Here is a 14,597-nt window from a genome sequence, read left to right as displayed (position 1 = left end):
TGTGAAATTTCAACTCAATGTGTCAAATTGTATTTATCTATTTATTGTTACTCAAATGTGGTTCCTCTGTTTTATTGTTAGTCAATGAACTATTCTAAGATTTTCACCTCTTTCTTTATTTGTCCATTGTGAGAAAGCATTATTTCTTTTTGTTTTTACTTCAATTCCTTCAAAACATTGGAATTCTTTGCTGATAAATCATTCATTGCGACATCCCATGTCTTAAGTTTCTTTTTCATCAATAAGAGGAACAAGCAATATGCTATGTAACGTCTCTATTCTAGGTATTGGGTGGAGGATCCGATTGTATTCTCTTCTAGAAGTTGTAGTCTTTTGCGTAGAGTGGCAACTGATTAAATCTGGAATTCCTGTGCCTTCCTTTAGATTACTGTAGGCGGCTATAGTTCTGTTTTCCGATGATAAGTTTTATATACCTTAATGTAAATTCAAAAGATAATGAATGAAGAATAGGAAAGAAATCTCTTATGTAAATGGGAGACTAATATGAAATCTTTTTCATTACTCTGTTCTTGTGTGTGTGTGTGTGAGCGCGCGCGCGCGGGAGAGAGGGTTGGGGGGAGAGGCAACTTGACCTTGAACTTAACCGTATTATGGTTGGCAAAAACATCATGCACTCTAACAAAATATATTCAGTATCCAATACGATTCCTGAACTTGACATTGAAAATGCCTATGATAGGTTGGAATGGTCTTTATTGATGTGGACCTTGGAGAAAATGGGACTTGGAATAAAATGGAGAAGTACATTCCTTAGTCGGTTGGAATCCAGTCCAGTGGTCATGTAATTTCACACTTTACTATATGGATGACACCATTCTCGTCAAGGTTTTAATGATTCAAGAAGAAAACATTAACATTTACTTGTTATTATCAAGGGGACAATTGACAAGACCATTAAAAGAAAAGGGAGACAATTGACAACAGAATTAGTAAATACTAGGTCTGTGGGATTATGTTTTTCCACTGTCATCAAATCCATTTCCTTGCAGATAAATTTCTACGTGTCGCCCCTTTTGATAAAGTATCTTAGATTACCTGTAAGGATGGTAGTCTAAATCCTCATGATTGGTTTATGGAAATAGAAAGAATCGAATCAGAATTAGAATCTTCGAAAAGCAGATATTCATCTCTGTCAAGTAGAATAAAGGCTTCACTATGGAATGTTCCTACCTACTTCATGTCTGTGTTATGATTTCCCTTCTGGTGCCAGTGAGTATCAAACGGATCCAACGAAACTTTCCTTGGAACGATGACACATGCCTTAAAAGGTACACCTAATAAATTGGCACCAAGTGTATTGTAGAAAACCGAGAAATACCTCCTCTAATAAAGATCAAACAAGATGTGCAGCAAAACGTCAAGAAGAAATGCAAGAAACACAATCGCCCAAAACAAAGATTTACGTGGTTCGACAGTTTTCCTACATCCACGGAAGAAGAGTTTCACCATTTCAGTTCAGGGTAACTCTCTATCCCGCGAATCTTACTCGCTTTGCTGTCATTCGTGAGTGAGGTGGGGTGGGGGGGGGGGGGGGTTGTGTTGTTCAACAACATGATCATTCTGGATTATCATGGTGGAGCCGTGTAGGTGGGGATAGTATGCGGCTAAGGTGGAGGTCAAAGTTGTTTGGAACATGACTAATCTGTTGTCTCATTTAAACCCTTCCAAAATATCGACTGAAGGCCATTTGTTCAAGGCAATTAGGTGGCTTAAAGGGGAGTCTTGCCCTCCCTACGGATTAGAAGATTATTTGGAGAAATGAAGGATATGTTTATGTCTATCGAGTATATCTTTACTCATTCGTCGTGAAGGAAACTTGCAATTTGGCACTGTTGCAAACTATGGACTCTTGTTCTGAGTTATTAGTATGACATGAGATGCCAAATTTGTAATTTTGGGGTAGCATGTTGCGTATTAGGTTTTTTATTCTCTTTATTTTTAGATTGTATATGCCCTTTTCTAGTTTAATTTAATATGTTAACTTGTTCAGAGAAAATATTTCCACACATTTTCTAGCCGTTCCACCCTATATTTTTTGTCTTTATCATGTCAACCAGCTATGAGCGAGGGAATTTGAACGTATGAGAATAAAGTTGCACTTATGCTTTCTCTCTCTCCCTCCGGAAGTTTTTCCTTGGAAATGGCAATGGTGAGGGATGGGGGTTCTTGTGTTCAACAGGAGAGGAAAAAGTGTCGCCTGTCTTGTTTTCTTTGTCATCTTGGGATGCAAGTGGCTAGCCCATGGAAGGGATAATGGGGGGACTGCACTGGTGATGGGTCGCTGAGGCAATCATCTGCGATTTGTCATGTCCTCTATCCACAAGTACACTAATGGGCTAGGGGTGTTTGTTCGGTTATAACCGAACCGAATAGACCGAAATTTGATAACCGAAATAATTTCGGTTATCAAATTTCGATAACCGAAACCGAACCGAAATTTCAAAAAACCGAACCGAAACCGAACCGATTAAAAATTCGGTTATTCGGTTATAACTGAATAACCGAATAGTGGGAGGAAAAGAGGAAAAAAGCAAAATTTCGATTTGGATCGGAGGGCTAGGATGATCCTATCGAAATGATTTTTTAGCACAACCTAATTAAGTTGTGATCAATCAAATGGACGGTTTTGATCATCCTATGGAGTGCCCATATAGCACTTTTTTTTGAAAAAATAATGGTTTTTATCATAATTTCGGTTATTCGGTTAACCGATTTTTTTTTTTGTGATAACCGAAACCGAACCCGAACCCGAATAACCAAATTTCAAAAAAAAAAAAAACCAAAATCGAATCAAGAAGGAAAAAAAACCGAACCGAACCGACCAAACCAATGGGAGGGTGTTGACCATAGAACCCATGAAGGAAAGCCAAAAGATATGTATATATTGCAGTCTCCATCTTTTTGTATATTGTTGTGTGCTTTTAAGTGTGTAGGAATAGGCAACAGCATTGTTGTTTCCTTCATCATCATGTGAAATAGATGGCTGGCCCATGGAAGGGGATGATGAGAGGATAGTGGTGATGGTGGTGGGTTTGTTGAGACATTTCACCCATGAATCGACTATTTGACTACGGGCTGAAAATGGATTCCTTTTGGCAATCTATTAAATGAGGAGTTTACAAGAAATCAATAGCGAAGGCCTCTTGATGCTAATTACACCATAATTACCCATGAGCTTTTCTATTACGCCCAAAGTTACTGAAATACCCCTGGAAGATGGGAAGCACAAGCACATTCCCCCAATTTGGGATGCATGTTTCCATCCGTTTTTCTCCTATCTTTGCTCTGTATCATTTACAAAATTTCAGGGAAACGAAATGGAATTACAGGGAAATAAATGGAACATGGTTTTTACATGCAAAATCATTTAAGTAAATGAAGATTTGCATGTAAATAAGGAAATACCCTCTATTTGGATTTATTAAAGATAGTTTCAAGATACTTGAAAGGAAAGTTTTATAAGATAGCTATGAGGCCAGCCATGGTATACGTCTCAGAATGTTGGGCCACCAAGAAGCAGCTTGTGGATAAGATGAGTGTAGCGGCGATGCGAGTGCTTAGATGGATGTGTGGCCACACAAGGTTTGATAGAATTAAAATGAAGACATACGTAAAAGGTGGGGGTGGCACCAATTGAGGAGAAGATGAGAGAGCACTGGTTAAGATGGTTTGGGCATATCCAACATAGGCCTTTGGATGCTCCAGTGAGGAAGTGACTTGTGCCAAGTTGGAGTAAAAAGAGGTAGGGGCAGACCGAAAACAACTTGGGTAGAAACAGTGAGGAAAGACTTGATGGCTAGGAACATAACAGAGAACATGACCTTGGATAGGAGAAAATGGAAGAAAATAATCCATGTAGACAAACCCAACTAGTGTTAGGATTAGACTTGGTCAATTTGAGCCGGGTAGATTCTTTCACCTTCTTCATGAAAATTTTCTAAAGGATTCATTAGCCGACCCCAACTAGTTTGGGACAAAGGCTTAGTTGAGTTGAGTTGAGTTTCAAGACTCAAATCTAAAAAGACAAAAGTCAACTTTCAAGTTCTAGTACAAAATCTGACAGTTTTAGGTCATTCCGGGCCGGGTCAAAATCTTAACTTCCAAACGATGAGGTATTTTGCCAATTTTAAAAATTCATAAATTCTATCGTGTCCAAACATTATTAAATCCCAAAAGTCCAATAAAAAAATCTCATAATTTGGTCTCTAATAAAATTTTCATCTAGTCAGGCCCTGGGCATTTAAGCTAACAGTGATTTTCCATGCAATTTATGATGGTTGGATTCAAATTGCTTGTGTTGGCTGGAAACTGGAATTTACGTATTTTAAATTTTGTTATTTTTTAATAAGTTCATGCTTCCCTGGCTGTCCACACTTCCTGTTTCCCGCCTTCGTGAAGAGCCTTACGTATTTTTAAATGTTATTATTTTTCAATAAGTTCACGCTTGGCTGTTCACACTTCCTGTTTACCGCCTTTGTGAGAGCCTTTGCTTCCCGCACCGGCAACTATGATTACACCATCGTTATGATGAGCTAACCGTTGATGTTAATTTGGTAAAGCAACAAACTATGTCAAGACTGATTTATCAATTATAATGAAAGCTGATAAGCATAGATATTCAAACTTTAACATGGGTTATCCCCACCCACAGATTCCTCACCATCGTTACGATGAGCTAAATGATTCTGTTGAGATTGGTCGTATACCACATACCCTCTTAGAGAGGGTATTTTTGTCTTTTCCTATGTATACACCATGTGGGCCTATATATGCATATTACTGACGTGAATGAGAGATAACTCATTCACGTATTCTCTCCTCTCTCTCTCTCTCTCTCTCTCTCTCTCTCTCTCTCTCGTTATCTTCTCTTTCTTAACCCCTCATTCTCAATAATCTTCAACATGGTATCAAAGCAAGGAGGTTGAAGATCAAGATTAGAGGAGATCTTTAACCCTGACCCTAGCTTGCTGTATGTGGAAGAAACACTAACCCTAAACCCAAAATCCAATTCATACGGTCAACCCTAACCCTAAACCTAACCCTAGACTGACCAAACCCTAGTCGCACCCCTCATCAAAAGGGCTCTCCTTTTCTCTATTTCCTTACCGGAAATAGATAACATTTGAACTCCACTCTCCAAGCATATAAAGGTCACCCCCGAGTACGGCCAGAGTCCCTCTTCCTTTGCTGAATTTTCAGAGTGTGTGGGAACTGCCAGGAAGGGATTTTTTTCCATACGGCTTTGCCCACACCACCAACAATTTATCCTCATTTCAAAAATTTCCAATCTTTCCTAGCCTTCCTCCCCAGATTTCGATCCCAAGCTTCGTGGATTCGGTAATGATTAGCCCCTTTACCTTTAACTCCGTTGAAAGAGGTATATGTTGCGAACAACATCCAGATCCTGACCATTTCGCTCCAAGCGGTACCCGATTTGCTCCAGTCGGAATCATACCTTTCGTTCCAACCCCAAACATACTTTACACGATCTGCCACCTTGATTTTAGATCCCTCACCTTCCCTTTTCCCCAATCAACATTCTCGAAATGTAATAGTCTTTTACAGTTCAGTAATCAAATTGTTTAGGATATATTTAGTTTCTATTGGTGTGTGAAGTGTGTTTTTGGTCTTCACATCAGAATTTTTCCTTGCTTCTTATGCCTTGCAAGTAAATCTTATCTCCAGGTTGTTCAGAAGGAAAGAGAAGAAAAACTTGCTGAAATTTTGAAAGATCGACTAAACCAGTATGTCCATGGAAACAAAGATGGATTTAGTAGTCACGCTGAAGCAGAAGTTTCAAGGCTCTCCAATGCTGGTAAAGTTTTGATAATCTTGCTTTCTGCATTAGTATATTTCTTTTATTTTATGTATCGTATTCCGTTCACTGTAACTGGAGGGTAATGGAAGTATCTCAAAGGATTTAAAATTCAGAAACGTGATAAATACTGGACACCCAAAATTAAAGAGAGCATAAAGCATGATTTCAACATGCAAAATCTTGGGGAATTGCACTGCTTCCCAGGTGTTTAAATTGTCCAAATCAAGGGGTGATAATAAAATAAAGTAGGTATTACATGCTTCTCAAAAGGTTCGAAATAATGAATTGCAAGCCAATAAATCCTAGTTTTTAAATTTTGGCCGAAATCCGAAATTTCGGCCGAAATCCGAAATTTCGGCCGAAATATTTCAGTTTCGGTCCAAACCGACACCGAAAGTACATTGAATCGGTTTTTTACACGATTTCAGCAAAATTTTGCCGAAATCCCGAAATTTGGGTTATTTACCAGATTTCCACTGAAAATTTGAGATTTCCACCAAAATTGCCAAAATTATCCAAATTTCGGCTGGAATATCTCAAATTTTCACCAAAATTTTGTAAATTTCCACGGAAAATTTTTACCGAATTTTACATGATTTCGCACGAAATTTCCACCAAAACTGAAATATTTTGATTTCGGTGGTGGCCGAAACCGATATAGAGACCGAAATTTAAACCCTATAAAAAGGTGATTTGTAAATAAAGAAAGTAGATAAAGGATCCTCTCATGTATTGTAGTATGGTACGTGATCTTCAATGTCTTAACATCACCAGATATGATATTACATACACAGTAAATCAGGCTTGTTAGCATCTACATGATCCTAGAGAGGTACATGTACATGCAGCTAAGGGGATTATGAGATCCATCCATAAGAGGAATCATTGGCTATGGCTTGTTCTATGAGAGACGTTAGGACAAAGGTGACACAGTACTAAGGTTTTCTGATGTAGATTGGAAAGGAGATCTAGTCACTAGGTTGTCTGCTGTCCATTATAGGTTTTTATGTTGTGTTATGGTGAGTAAATATTTAGTTTCTTGGAGTAGCAATATGTAGAGGAGTGTAGCCAGGTCATGCCGAGGCAGAATATAGGGCCATGGCATCTATCACTGGAGAGTGTACATAGATTTGACATTTAATCCTGGAGCTTCATCTCAGGTCAGACATCAACACTCTGAGCTTTCACTTGACAATTAGAGTGCTATTAAGATCTCACAAAACCCAGTATTCCATGTTAGGACTAAGCATGTTGAGATAGACTTTCACTTCACTCTTGAAAAGGAAGAGAAGAGTGACATCACTCCAGTGCATATCACTAGACCCAAGTAGTGAATATGCTAACCAAACGTTTGATTGTGTATCACCACGCTCACGTGAATACGTGATCAACAAGCTGAGTCAAACATCGACTCACCCAAGTTGACTCTCTTTTGCCTTTGCTAAGTTCTTGTCTGAGCCCAAGTTTTGCCTACCAAGTTATCAAAACTCCTTTGACTTGCCCTAGTTAATAAAAAATTGACTATGTCAATCATTGACTCCCACCATTCAATAAAAAAAAAAAAAAAACATTAGCTCCAGAGTCGACTCCCTTATACCTCGGCCAAGCTCTCGTCTGAATCGGAGTTTTGAAACATTGTTAATAACATTATTTTCATCTAAGGGGAATACAAGCTCCATGCGTTGGGTCTCCTCCATCTTCTACTTCTTCCCCTTACAGATTTTACAAAAAATCTTTAAGAAAACTTTGTTATGAAATTTCAGAAACTCTGTCTTTTCTGTGTTTTTCTTTTTGTTCTTTACTTCTTTTCCAATCTAAGATTTCAGATCTAGATCTTTGGATTCTTCTTGATAATAAGTTCTTTTACACCTCCAGCCAATTCCCTTAAGTTGGACTTCTGATGGGGCCTCCCTTGGAAACCCGTGTCCGGTGGGGATCGGTGGTGTTATGAGGGAAAACCTTAAGGCCATGAAGCTTTCGTTGTCCGGACCTATTAGGAAGACTAATTCAAAATCAGGAGGAGGCTTGCACTCTGCTAGTTGGTCATTAACCTTTTTGTCAACAGCCTTTCTGATTGTCCCCTTTTTGCGAAGGAGACTCATCCAATGCCATTTTCTAGACTAATTATGACTCTCCAGGTCCGTGTAGGCTTGCTTCTGCTGTATAAAAATTTAGAAGACTTTAAATTGCTGCCCCCAATCTCTGTACATTTGCTTCATCTATTACAGTTTTAATACAACTGCAGACTCCCTTGCTAAAAGGGGTGTTTCTATATCCTCTATTTTGGTGAGGAAATCTCTGCCTGTTGTTTAGCATTGTAGATCTGTATTCATTTTTTTGTAATAAAGTTATCTGGTACCATTAAAAATTGTTATTTACTAACGATATTATATCCTATCCTCTGAATTGGGGTTCTTTCACTGTTTTAAAATGTTATGAATTCTTCTCTTAACCTTGATTACCGGGTTAGTTTCCCCTAGGCAGTGTTCAACCTTCAAAAGAAAATCAGAATGTTTTACAAAATTTCAGGGTTCTGAAATTTTTTTTGGAATTGTAATTTTCAATAATGTACTTTTCAGGCCTGCACCTTGGATCGATTGATCAAGGTGCTGACATTTTTTCTCAAAGTTTTAATATTTTATTAATGAAACCAAAAGGTATTACAAAAGTACATCAGGTACAAGGTATCACTAATAATATAATTTATATTAGGCTTAACAACAAATTTATTGTTGTAAAACTATTTCTATTCTTAAGTGCATCACCAATCGCTTTCATTTAGTGTGTCAAAATGTGTACTACTTGTTTATGAGTTGGGCATACCAATGAAAAGTCTTATTAAAGGCTATGCTAGGAGAGTATCGGACTTGCAATAGCATTTCCCTTATATAAAAATACATTATATACCTATATATGTATATCCCTTATTTACATACATACAATATATATATATCGGAAAAGTGTTGCTACTCGGTCTTGTAGCTAAGCTTATCTACTCGGTCGGGTTAAATACAGTGGAGGCCCACATTGTTCGGGTGATCCAAACCATACATTTGAAAGTCCCTTAGCTAGATAGGGTGTCCACAAAAAATCAGACCTATAGGATGATCCTAACCCATCCAACAATGGAGGGAAAAATGGGCAGATTTGTGGACAAACTGTGTCTGTCCATTTTTCCCCATTTTGCCCTCCACTGTTGGATGGGTTAGGATCATCCTATGGGTCTGATTTTTTGTGGACACCCTATCTAGGTAAGGGACTTTCAAATGAATGGTTTGGATCACCCAAACAATGTGGGCCCCCACTGTATTTAAGATCATTCTAACCCTTCCATTTGTGGAGTGAAAAATGGACAGATACTGTTTCTCCACAAATCTGCCCATTTTTCCCTCCACAAATGGAAGGGTTAGGATGATCCAATGGAGCTGATTTTTTTGTGGACACCCTATCCATGATAGGGGCTTCCAAATTAATGCTTTGGATCCCCCAACAATGTGGGCCCACACCTGTTTCTAAACTCGAGCTCAGATAAGCTTCCCTAAGCTCTAGCTCAGGAACACTTTACTCATATATATATATATATATATATATATATATATGAGGAAATGAAGTATGTGCAGCTGCACAGATAAGCTATTTGTGCATGGCTGCACAAACCATAGTGGGGGCCACATTTTTGGTGATCCAAAGTGAAGCTACACCGCCGGTGTAGCTAACTTAGCTACACCACCGGCTTAAAATACAATGGGCCCACATTGTTTTGGTGATCCAAAGAATTCATTTGATTGGCCCTCACATAGATATGGTGTCCACCAAAAATCAGCTCCATAGGATCATCCCAACCCTTCAAACTGTGGAGGCAAAAATGGACAAATTTGTGAAGGTTTTTACACGTTCATTTTTGCCTCCACAAATCGTAGGGTTGGGATGATCCTATGGAGCTGATTTTTGGTGGACACCCTATCTATGTGAGGGCCAATCAAATGAATTCTTTGGATCACCAAAACAATGTGGGCCCATTGTATTTTAAGCCGGCGGTGTAGCTAAGTTAGCTACACCGGTGGTGTAGCTTCACTTTCCTCATATATATATATATATGAGGAAATGAAGTATGTGCAGCTGCACAGATAAGCTATTTGTGCATGGCTGCACAAACCATAGTGGGGGCCACATTTTTGGGGGGATCCAAAGCATTCATTTGGAAGGCCCTTCCAAGGATAGGGTGTGTACCAAAAATCAGCCATTTAGGATCATCCTAACCCTGCATTTGTGGAGGGGAAAAATGGGCAGAATCCGTTTTCCCCTCCAACTTTGATTGGGTTAGGATGATCCTATAGGGCTGATTTTTGGTACACACCCTATCCATGGAAGGGCCTTCCAAATGAATGCTTTGGATCCCCCCAAAAATGTGGCCCCCACTATGGTTTGTGCAGCCATGCACAAATAGCTTATCTGTGCAGCTGCACATACTTCATTTCCTCATATATATATATATATGAGGAAAGTGAAGCTACACCACCGGTGTAGCTAACTTAGCTACACCGCCGGCTTAAAATACAATGGGCCCACATTGTTTTGGTGATCCAAAGAATTCATTTGATTGGCCCTCACATAGATAGGGTGTCCACCAAAAATCAGCTCCATAGGATCATCCCAACCCTACGATTTGTGGAGGCAAAAATGAACGTGTAAAAACCTTCACAAATTTGTCCATTTTTGCCTCCACAGTTTGAAGGGTTGGGATGATCCTATGGAGCTGATTTTTGGTGGACACCATATCTATGTGAGGGCCAATCAAATGAATTCTTTGGATCACCAAAACAATGTGGGCCCATTGTATTTTAAGCCGGTGGTGTAGCTAAGTTAGCTACACCGGCGGTGTAGCTTCACTTTGGATCACCAAAAATGTGGCCCCCACTATGGTTTGTGCAGCCATGCACAAATAGCTTATCTGTGCAGCTGCACATACTTCATTTCCTCATATATATATATATATATATATATATATATATATATATATATATATATATATATATATATATGAGTAAAGTGTTCCTGAGCTAGAGCTTAGGGAAGCTTATCTGAGCTCGAGTTTAGAAACAGGTGTGGGCCCACATTGTTGGGGGATCCAAAGCATTAATTTGGAAGCCCCTATCATGGATAGGGTGTCCACAAAAAAATCAGCTCCATTGGATCATCCTAACCCTTCCATTTGTGGAGGGAAAAATGGGCAGATTTGTGGAGAAACAGTATCTGTCCATTTTTCACTCCACAAATGGAAGGGTTAGAATGATCTTATGGACCTGATTTTTGGTACACACCCTATCCATGATAGGGCCTTTTAAATGAATGCTTTGGATCCCCCCAAAAACATGGTCCCACATGATTTTTGACGTTAGAACTCAGATAGAAGCTCTAGCTCAGAAACACTATTCTCTCTCTCTCTCTCTCTCTCTCTCTCTCTCTCTCTCTACATATATATATATATGTGTGTGTGTGTGTGTGTGTGTGTCTGTGTGTGTGTAAGAGATCCAATGATTCTTGGATCCATCGTATTACCATGCTTCCTAGCTCTAACATGCACATGGGGCCTATATTGATTGATGTTGACTTCTTAGAGAGTGCAGTTCACCTTAGATTGACCGTACCCCAAAAATCAACCATTTAACCATGTCTTCAATGCCCTTTACTAAACCTGGATCATTGCATTTTATACTTTGCATTTTGTTGTAAAGATTTTGATCGGATAGTTAGGGTCATCCAATCATAAGAACTTTTCAGACATTAAACCATCGAAGGTGAGGTACTGAAGTCTACTACATGAATGGCATCCCATACGTGCAATAGAAATAATGAAACATGGTGATACAATGCATAAGCCGATCTCAACTAGTTTGGGACAAAGGCTTAGTTGAGTTGAGTTGGTGATACAATGCATAAAGGAAGCAGTGGTCATTCTAGGTCATTCTCTCTTATATATGTGGGATTTGCTAGGGAATATCGCAGAAGGCATTTCGCGGACCGGCTGTTGCATGAGAAAGCAGCCAACTCCGATGAATTAAATGAATGAGACAAAATCTGAGCCTAAGTGGCTGCTTTCTCATGCAACAGCTGGTCTGCAAAATGCCTTCTGCAATGTTCATTAGCCAAGACTCCAACTACTTGGCTGGTTATGTATATTTTATAGTTTTCCATTATGAATAAACAATAATTATCCATTATACATCTATTTGGTCTCTGCTGCAGATTTTAATCATTTTGATTTGGTTCAATTTCTTTTCTTATATTCATTTTACATTGACAAAAACATTCCTTTTACATTGACAAAAACAGTATCCTCTTCCTTACAAAAATTCCCATCTAATGTATCCGTTGTTGATTTTCTACAGCTTATGGGGTTGACATGCTAAATACTATTGGCTACATATATTCAAGACAGGCAGCAAAAGAGCTTGGGAAGAAAGCATTATATCTGGGAGTGCCATTCATTGCAGAATGGTTTCGAAACAAAGGCCACTTTATTAAATCCCAAGTAACAGCTGCTACAGGTTAACAAATTTATTTGCCTCAATGGCCACGCTCATTTTGTAATTGTTTTGCCTGTATATGAATATGTTGACTGCATCTTGCATGTGTTGGGGTCTTGGGTATATGAGTGTTGCTTCAACCTTGCATGGATTTAAATTTCGGTTTTGGTTTCGACCCCTACCAAAACCGATTTTTTTTTTCAAATTTCGGTCATTTCGGCCGAAATCCGAAATTTTTACAATTTCGGCCAGCCGAAATTTAAAACAATGCAATCTTGAGCTGTGGGATTTCATTGGTTTGGTTAAAACAGTGTTTATGTATGTGCTTGTGTATCTTTGCTGACTGCAAGGGTTCTTGGTTTGTGAATTGGTAGTACTTGGTTTCTGTGGCAGGTGCACTTGCTTTGATCCAGTTACAAGAAGATATGAAACGGCATCTCAGTGCAGAGGGGAACTATACTGAGGAAGAACTTGAAGCATACATACAGTCTCACAAGAAATTGATGATTGATTCCCTATGGAAGCTCAATGTTGCTGATATTGAAGCCACACTTACCCGTGTCTGTCAGATGGTTGGTTCTATTTTTTTATTTCAGTAATGTTGTTTTAAGCCGTTTGCTTATGTTAGATTTCATAGTTAACCGTTTAATTCCATATGAATAAATATGTCCAGGTGCTTCAAGATAGTTCTGTCAGGAAAGAGGAGCTCCGTGCTCGTGCAAAGGGGTTGAAAACTCTTGGAAAGATATTTCAGGTGTTGCTCCAGATCTGTTTCCTTGGTATTACCTGTTTTATTATTTTATTATTTTATATTTTTTTATCGTAATACCTTGAACTATATTTGGACATGATAATTTAGAGGACCAAATCAGCCAAAACAAGTGAGAGTGAAGCTGCTGCCAATGGTGAAGCCCACAATTTGAATGGAAATGAACAGAGCAATGGTGCTAGGTCTCCTGACATGAAAACAAAGTCTGCACCTTTTGGGCAACCATCTTATGGGGAACCATCTTATGCAATTCCTGTTGTCCCCCAGGTACCATTCTCATTGCCATGCTCTTCAAAAACCATATTTACAAGAGTCTAAAACATTAAATTGGGTTCTTGAAACACTTCCTAAGTAGACTTATCAAGGGTCGGTTAGAGGAGACGTTATATTGTTGTAAAACCCTTACAAAAAATGACCGAGTACCTAGAGAACCCGATTTAGTGCCTGAAGTACTCAATTGAATAGCTGAAAAGAATTAGATTACATAACCTTTTTAAACTTAAAAGATTTGGGTGACCAGTGTACTGAGGTTCAGGTCCACTTTCTTTCCAAGTGCAGTTTTTAATTGCAAACTCTTCAGATTTCAGAAGGATCTATTGTTCTTAATGGTTACTGATTGTAAATTTTGGCCTTTATGATATATCTTGTAGAGCCCATATGTAGTGGAAGCTCCTCCCCAGTATGCAGGTGTTCAGTATAACATGCCGATGCCAACAGCACCACCTGGTGCCCAGAGGCAGTATTGATCGACAATTAGGGAGGTGGGAGGAGTTTGATCTCTTGATCCATTATATTGCTTTGATGTATTATAGTGTTTGGGCTTTGGGGTGCCATTTGTTGGATGATTGGTTTTTATATGTAGGAAAAAAAAAAAATTATATATATATATATATATATATATATATATATATATATATATATATATATATATATATATATGGTCTCCAGACCCACCTGGCATATATATAGTTGCACCCTTAGGATTAAGGGTTGTTATGTATAGACGGGCTTTTGTGCCGTTTTAAGTTTTCCATCCCTTATGGATGCATGTTGTACGATGAGATTCTATGTGGCTTAGCTTCTTCACTCATTTTTTGTATGGGATCTTTATAGATAAAATATACTTTGTATATAGTCACATTTCAAGCATTTATTTCACTCTCCCACACACTGATACAAAAATTCCTTACCTTATTGTATCTAATTAAAGAGGCATTACAATAGGATGGTGCCTGTTTTTCAAAAGCCGCTAAATTTTGTTGTGGATCAGAGATTGGAAGACTTAGAAAAATGAGTCATTTTCCCAAAACTCTCTCTCTCTCTCTCGTGTATCAACATCAATGGAAAGGACAACCAGTGCAAAATCTCTACCATCCTCTCGTTTCTGCACATCAATGCAAAAAACAATATGTGTTTTTGAAATAGTGCCTTTTAGTTTAGCATTCTTCCTTTTATTATGCCA

General features: G+C 38.5%; 1 protein-coding gene across 1 annotated transcript in view; it reads left to right on the top strand.

The window, feature by feature from the left end:
* Window positions 1-14,021, top strand: part of LOC143862349 (chaperone protein dnaJ 10-like) — a 53,535-nt gene extending 39,514 nt beyond the window's left edge. Inside the window, exons 6-11 of the mRNA XM_077373379.1 lie at window positions 5,707-5,836; window positions 12,229-12,387; window positions 12,760-12,938; window positions 13,040-13,120; window positions 13,226-13,402; window positions 13,786-14,021. Of these exons, the coding sequence (XP_077229494.1) occupies window positions 5,707-5,836; window positions 12,229-12,387; window positions 12,760-12,938; window positions 13,040-13,120; window positions 13,226-13,402; window positions 13,786-13,881 (822 nt within the window). The 3' untranslated portion in view covers window positions 13,882-14,021. The remainder of the gene's footprint in view (window positions 1-5,706; window positions 5,837-12,228; window positions 12,388-12,759; window positions 12,939-13,039; window positions 13,121-13,225; window positions 13,403-13,785) is intronic.
* Window positions 14,022-14,597: the final 576 nt, after the last annotated feature.

The sequence above is a fragment of the Tasmannia lanceolata genome, unplaced genomic scaffold, assembly GCF_043159265.1.
Source record: "Tasmannia lanceolata isolate RefF3 unplaced genomic scaffold, GAP_Taslan_0.1 ptg000003l, whole genome shotgun sequence".
Taxonomy (NCBI): domain Eukaryota; kingdom Viridiplantae; phylum Streptophyta; class Magnoliopsida; order Canellales; family Winteraceae; genus Tasmannia; species Tasmannia lanceolata.
This window is presented reverse-complemented; position numbering and strand designations above follow the sequence as displayed.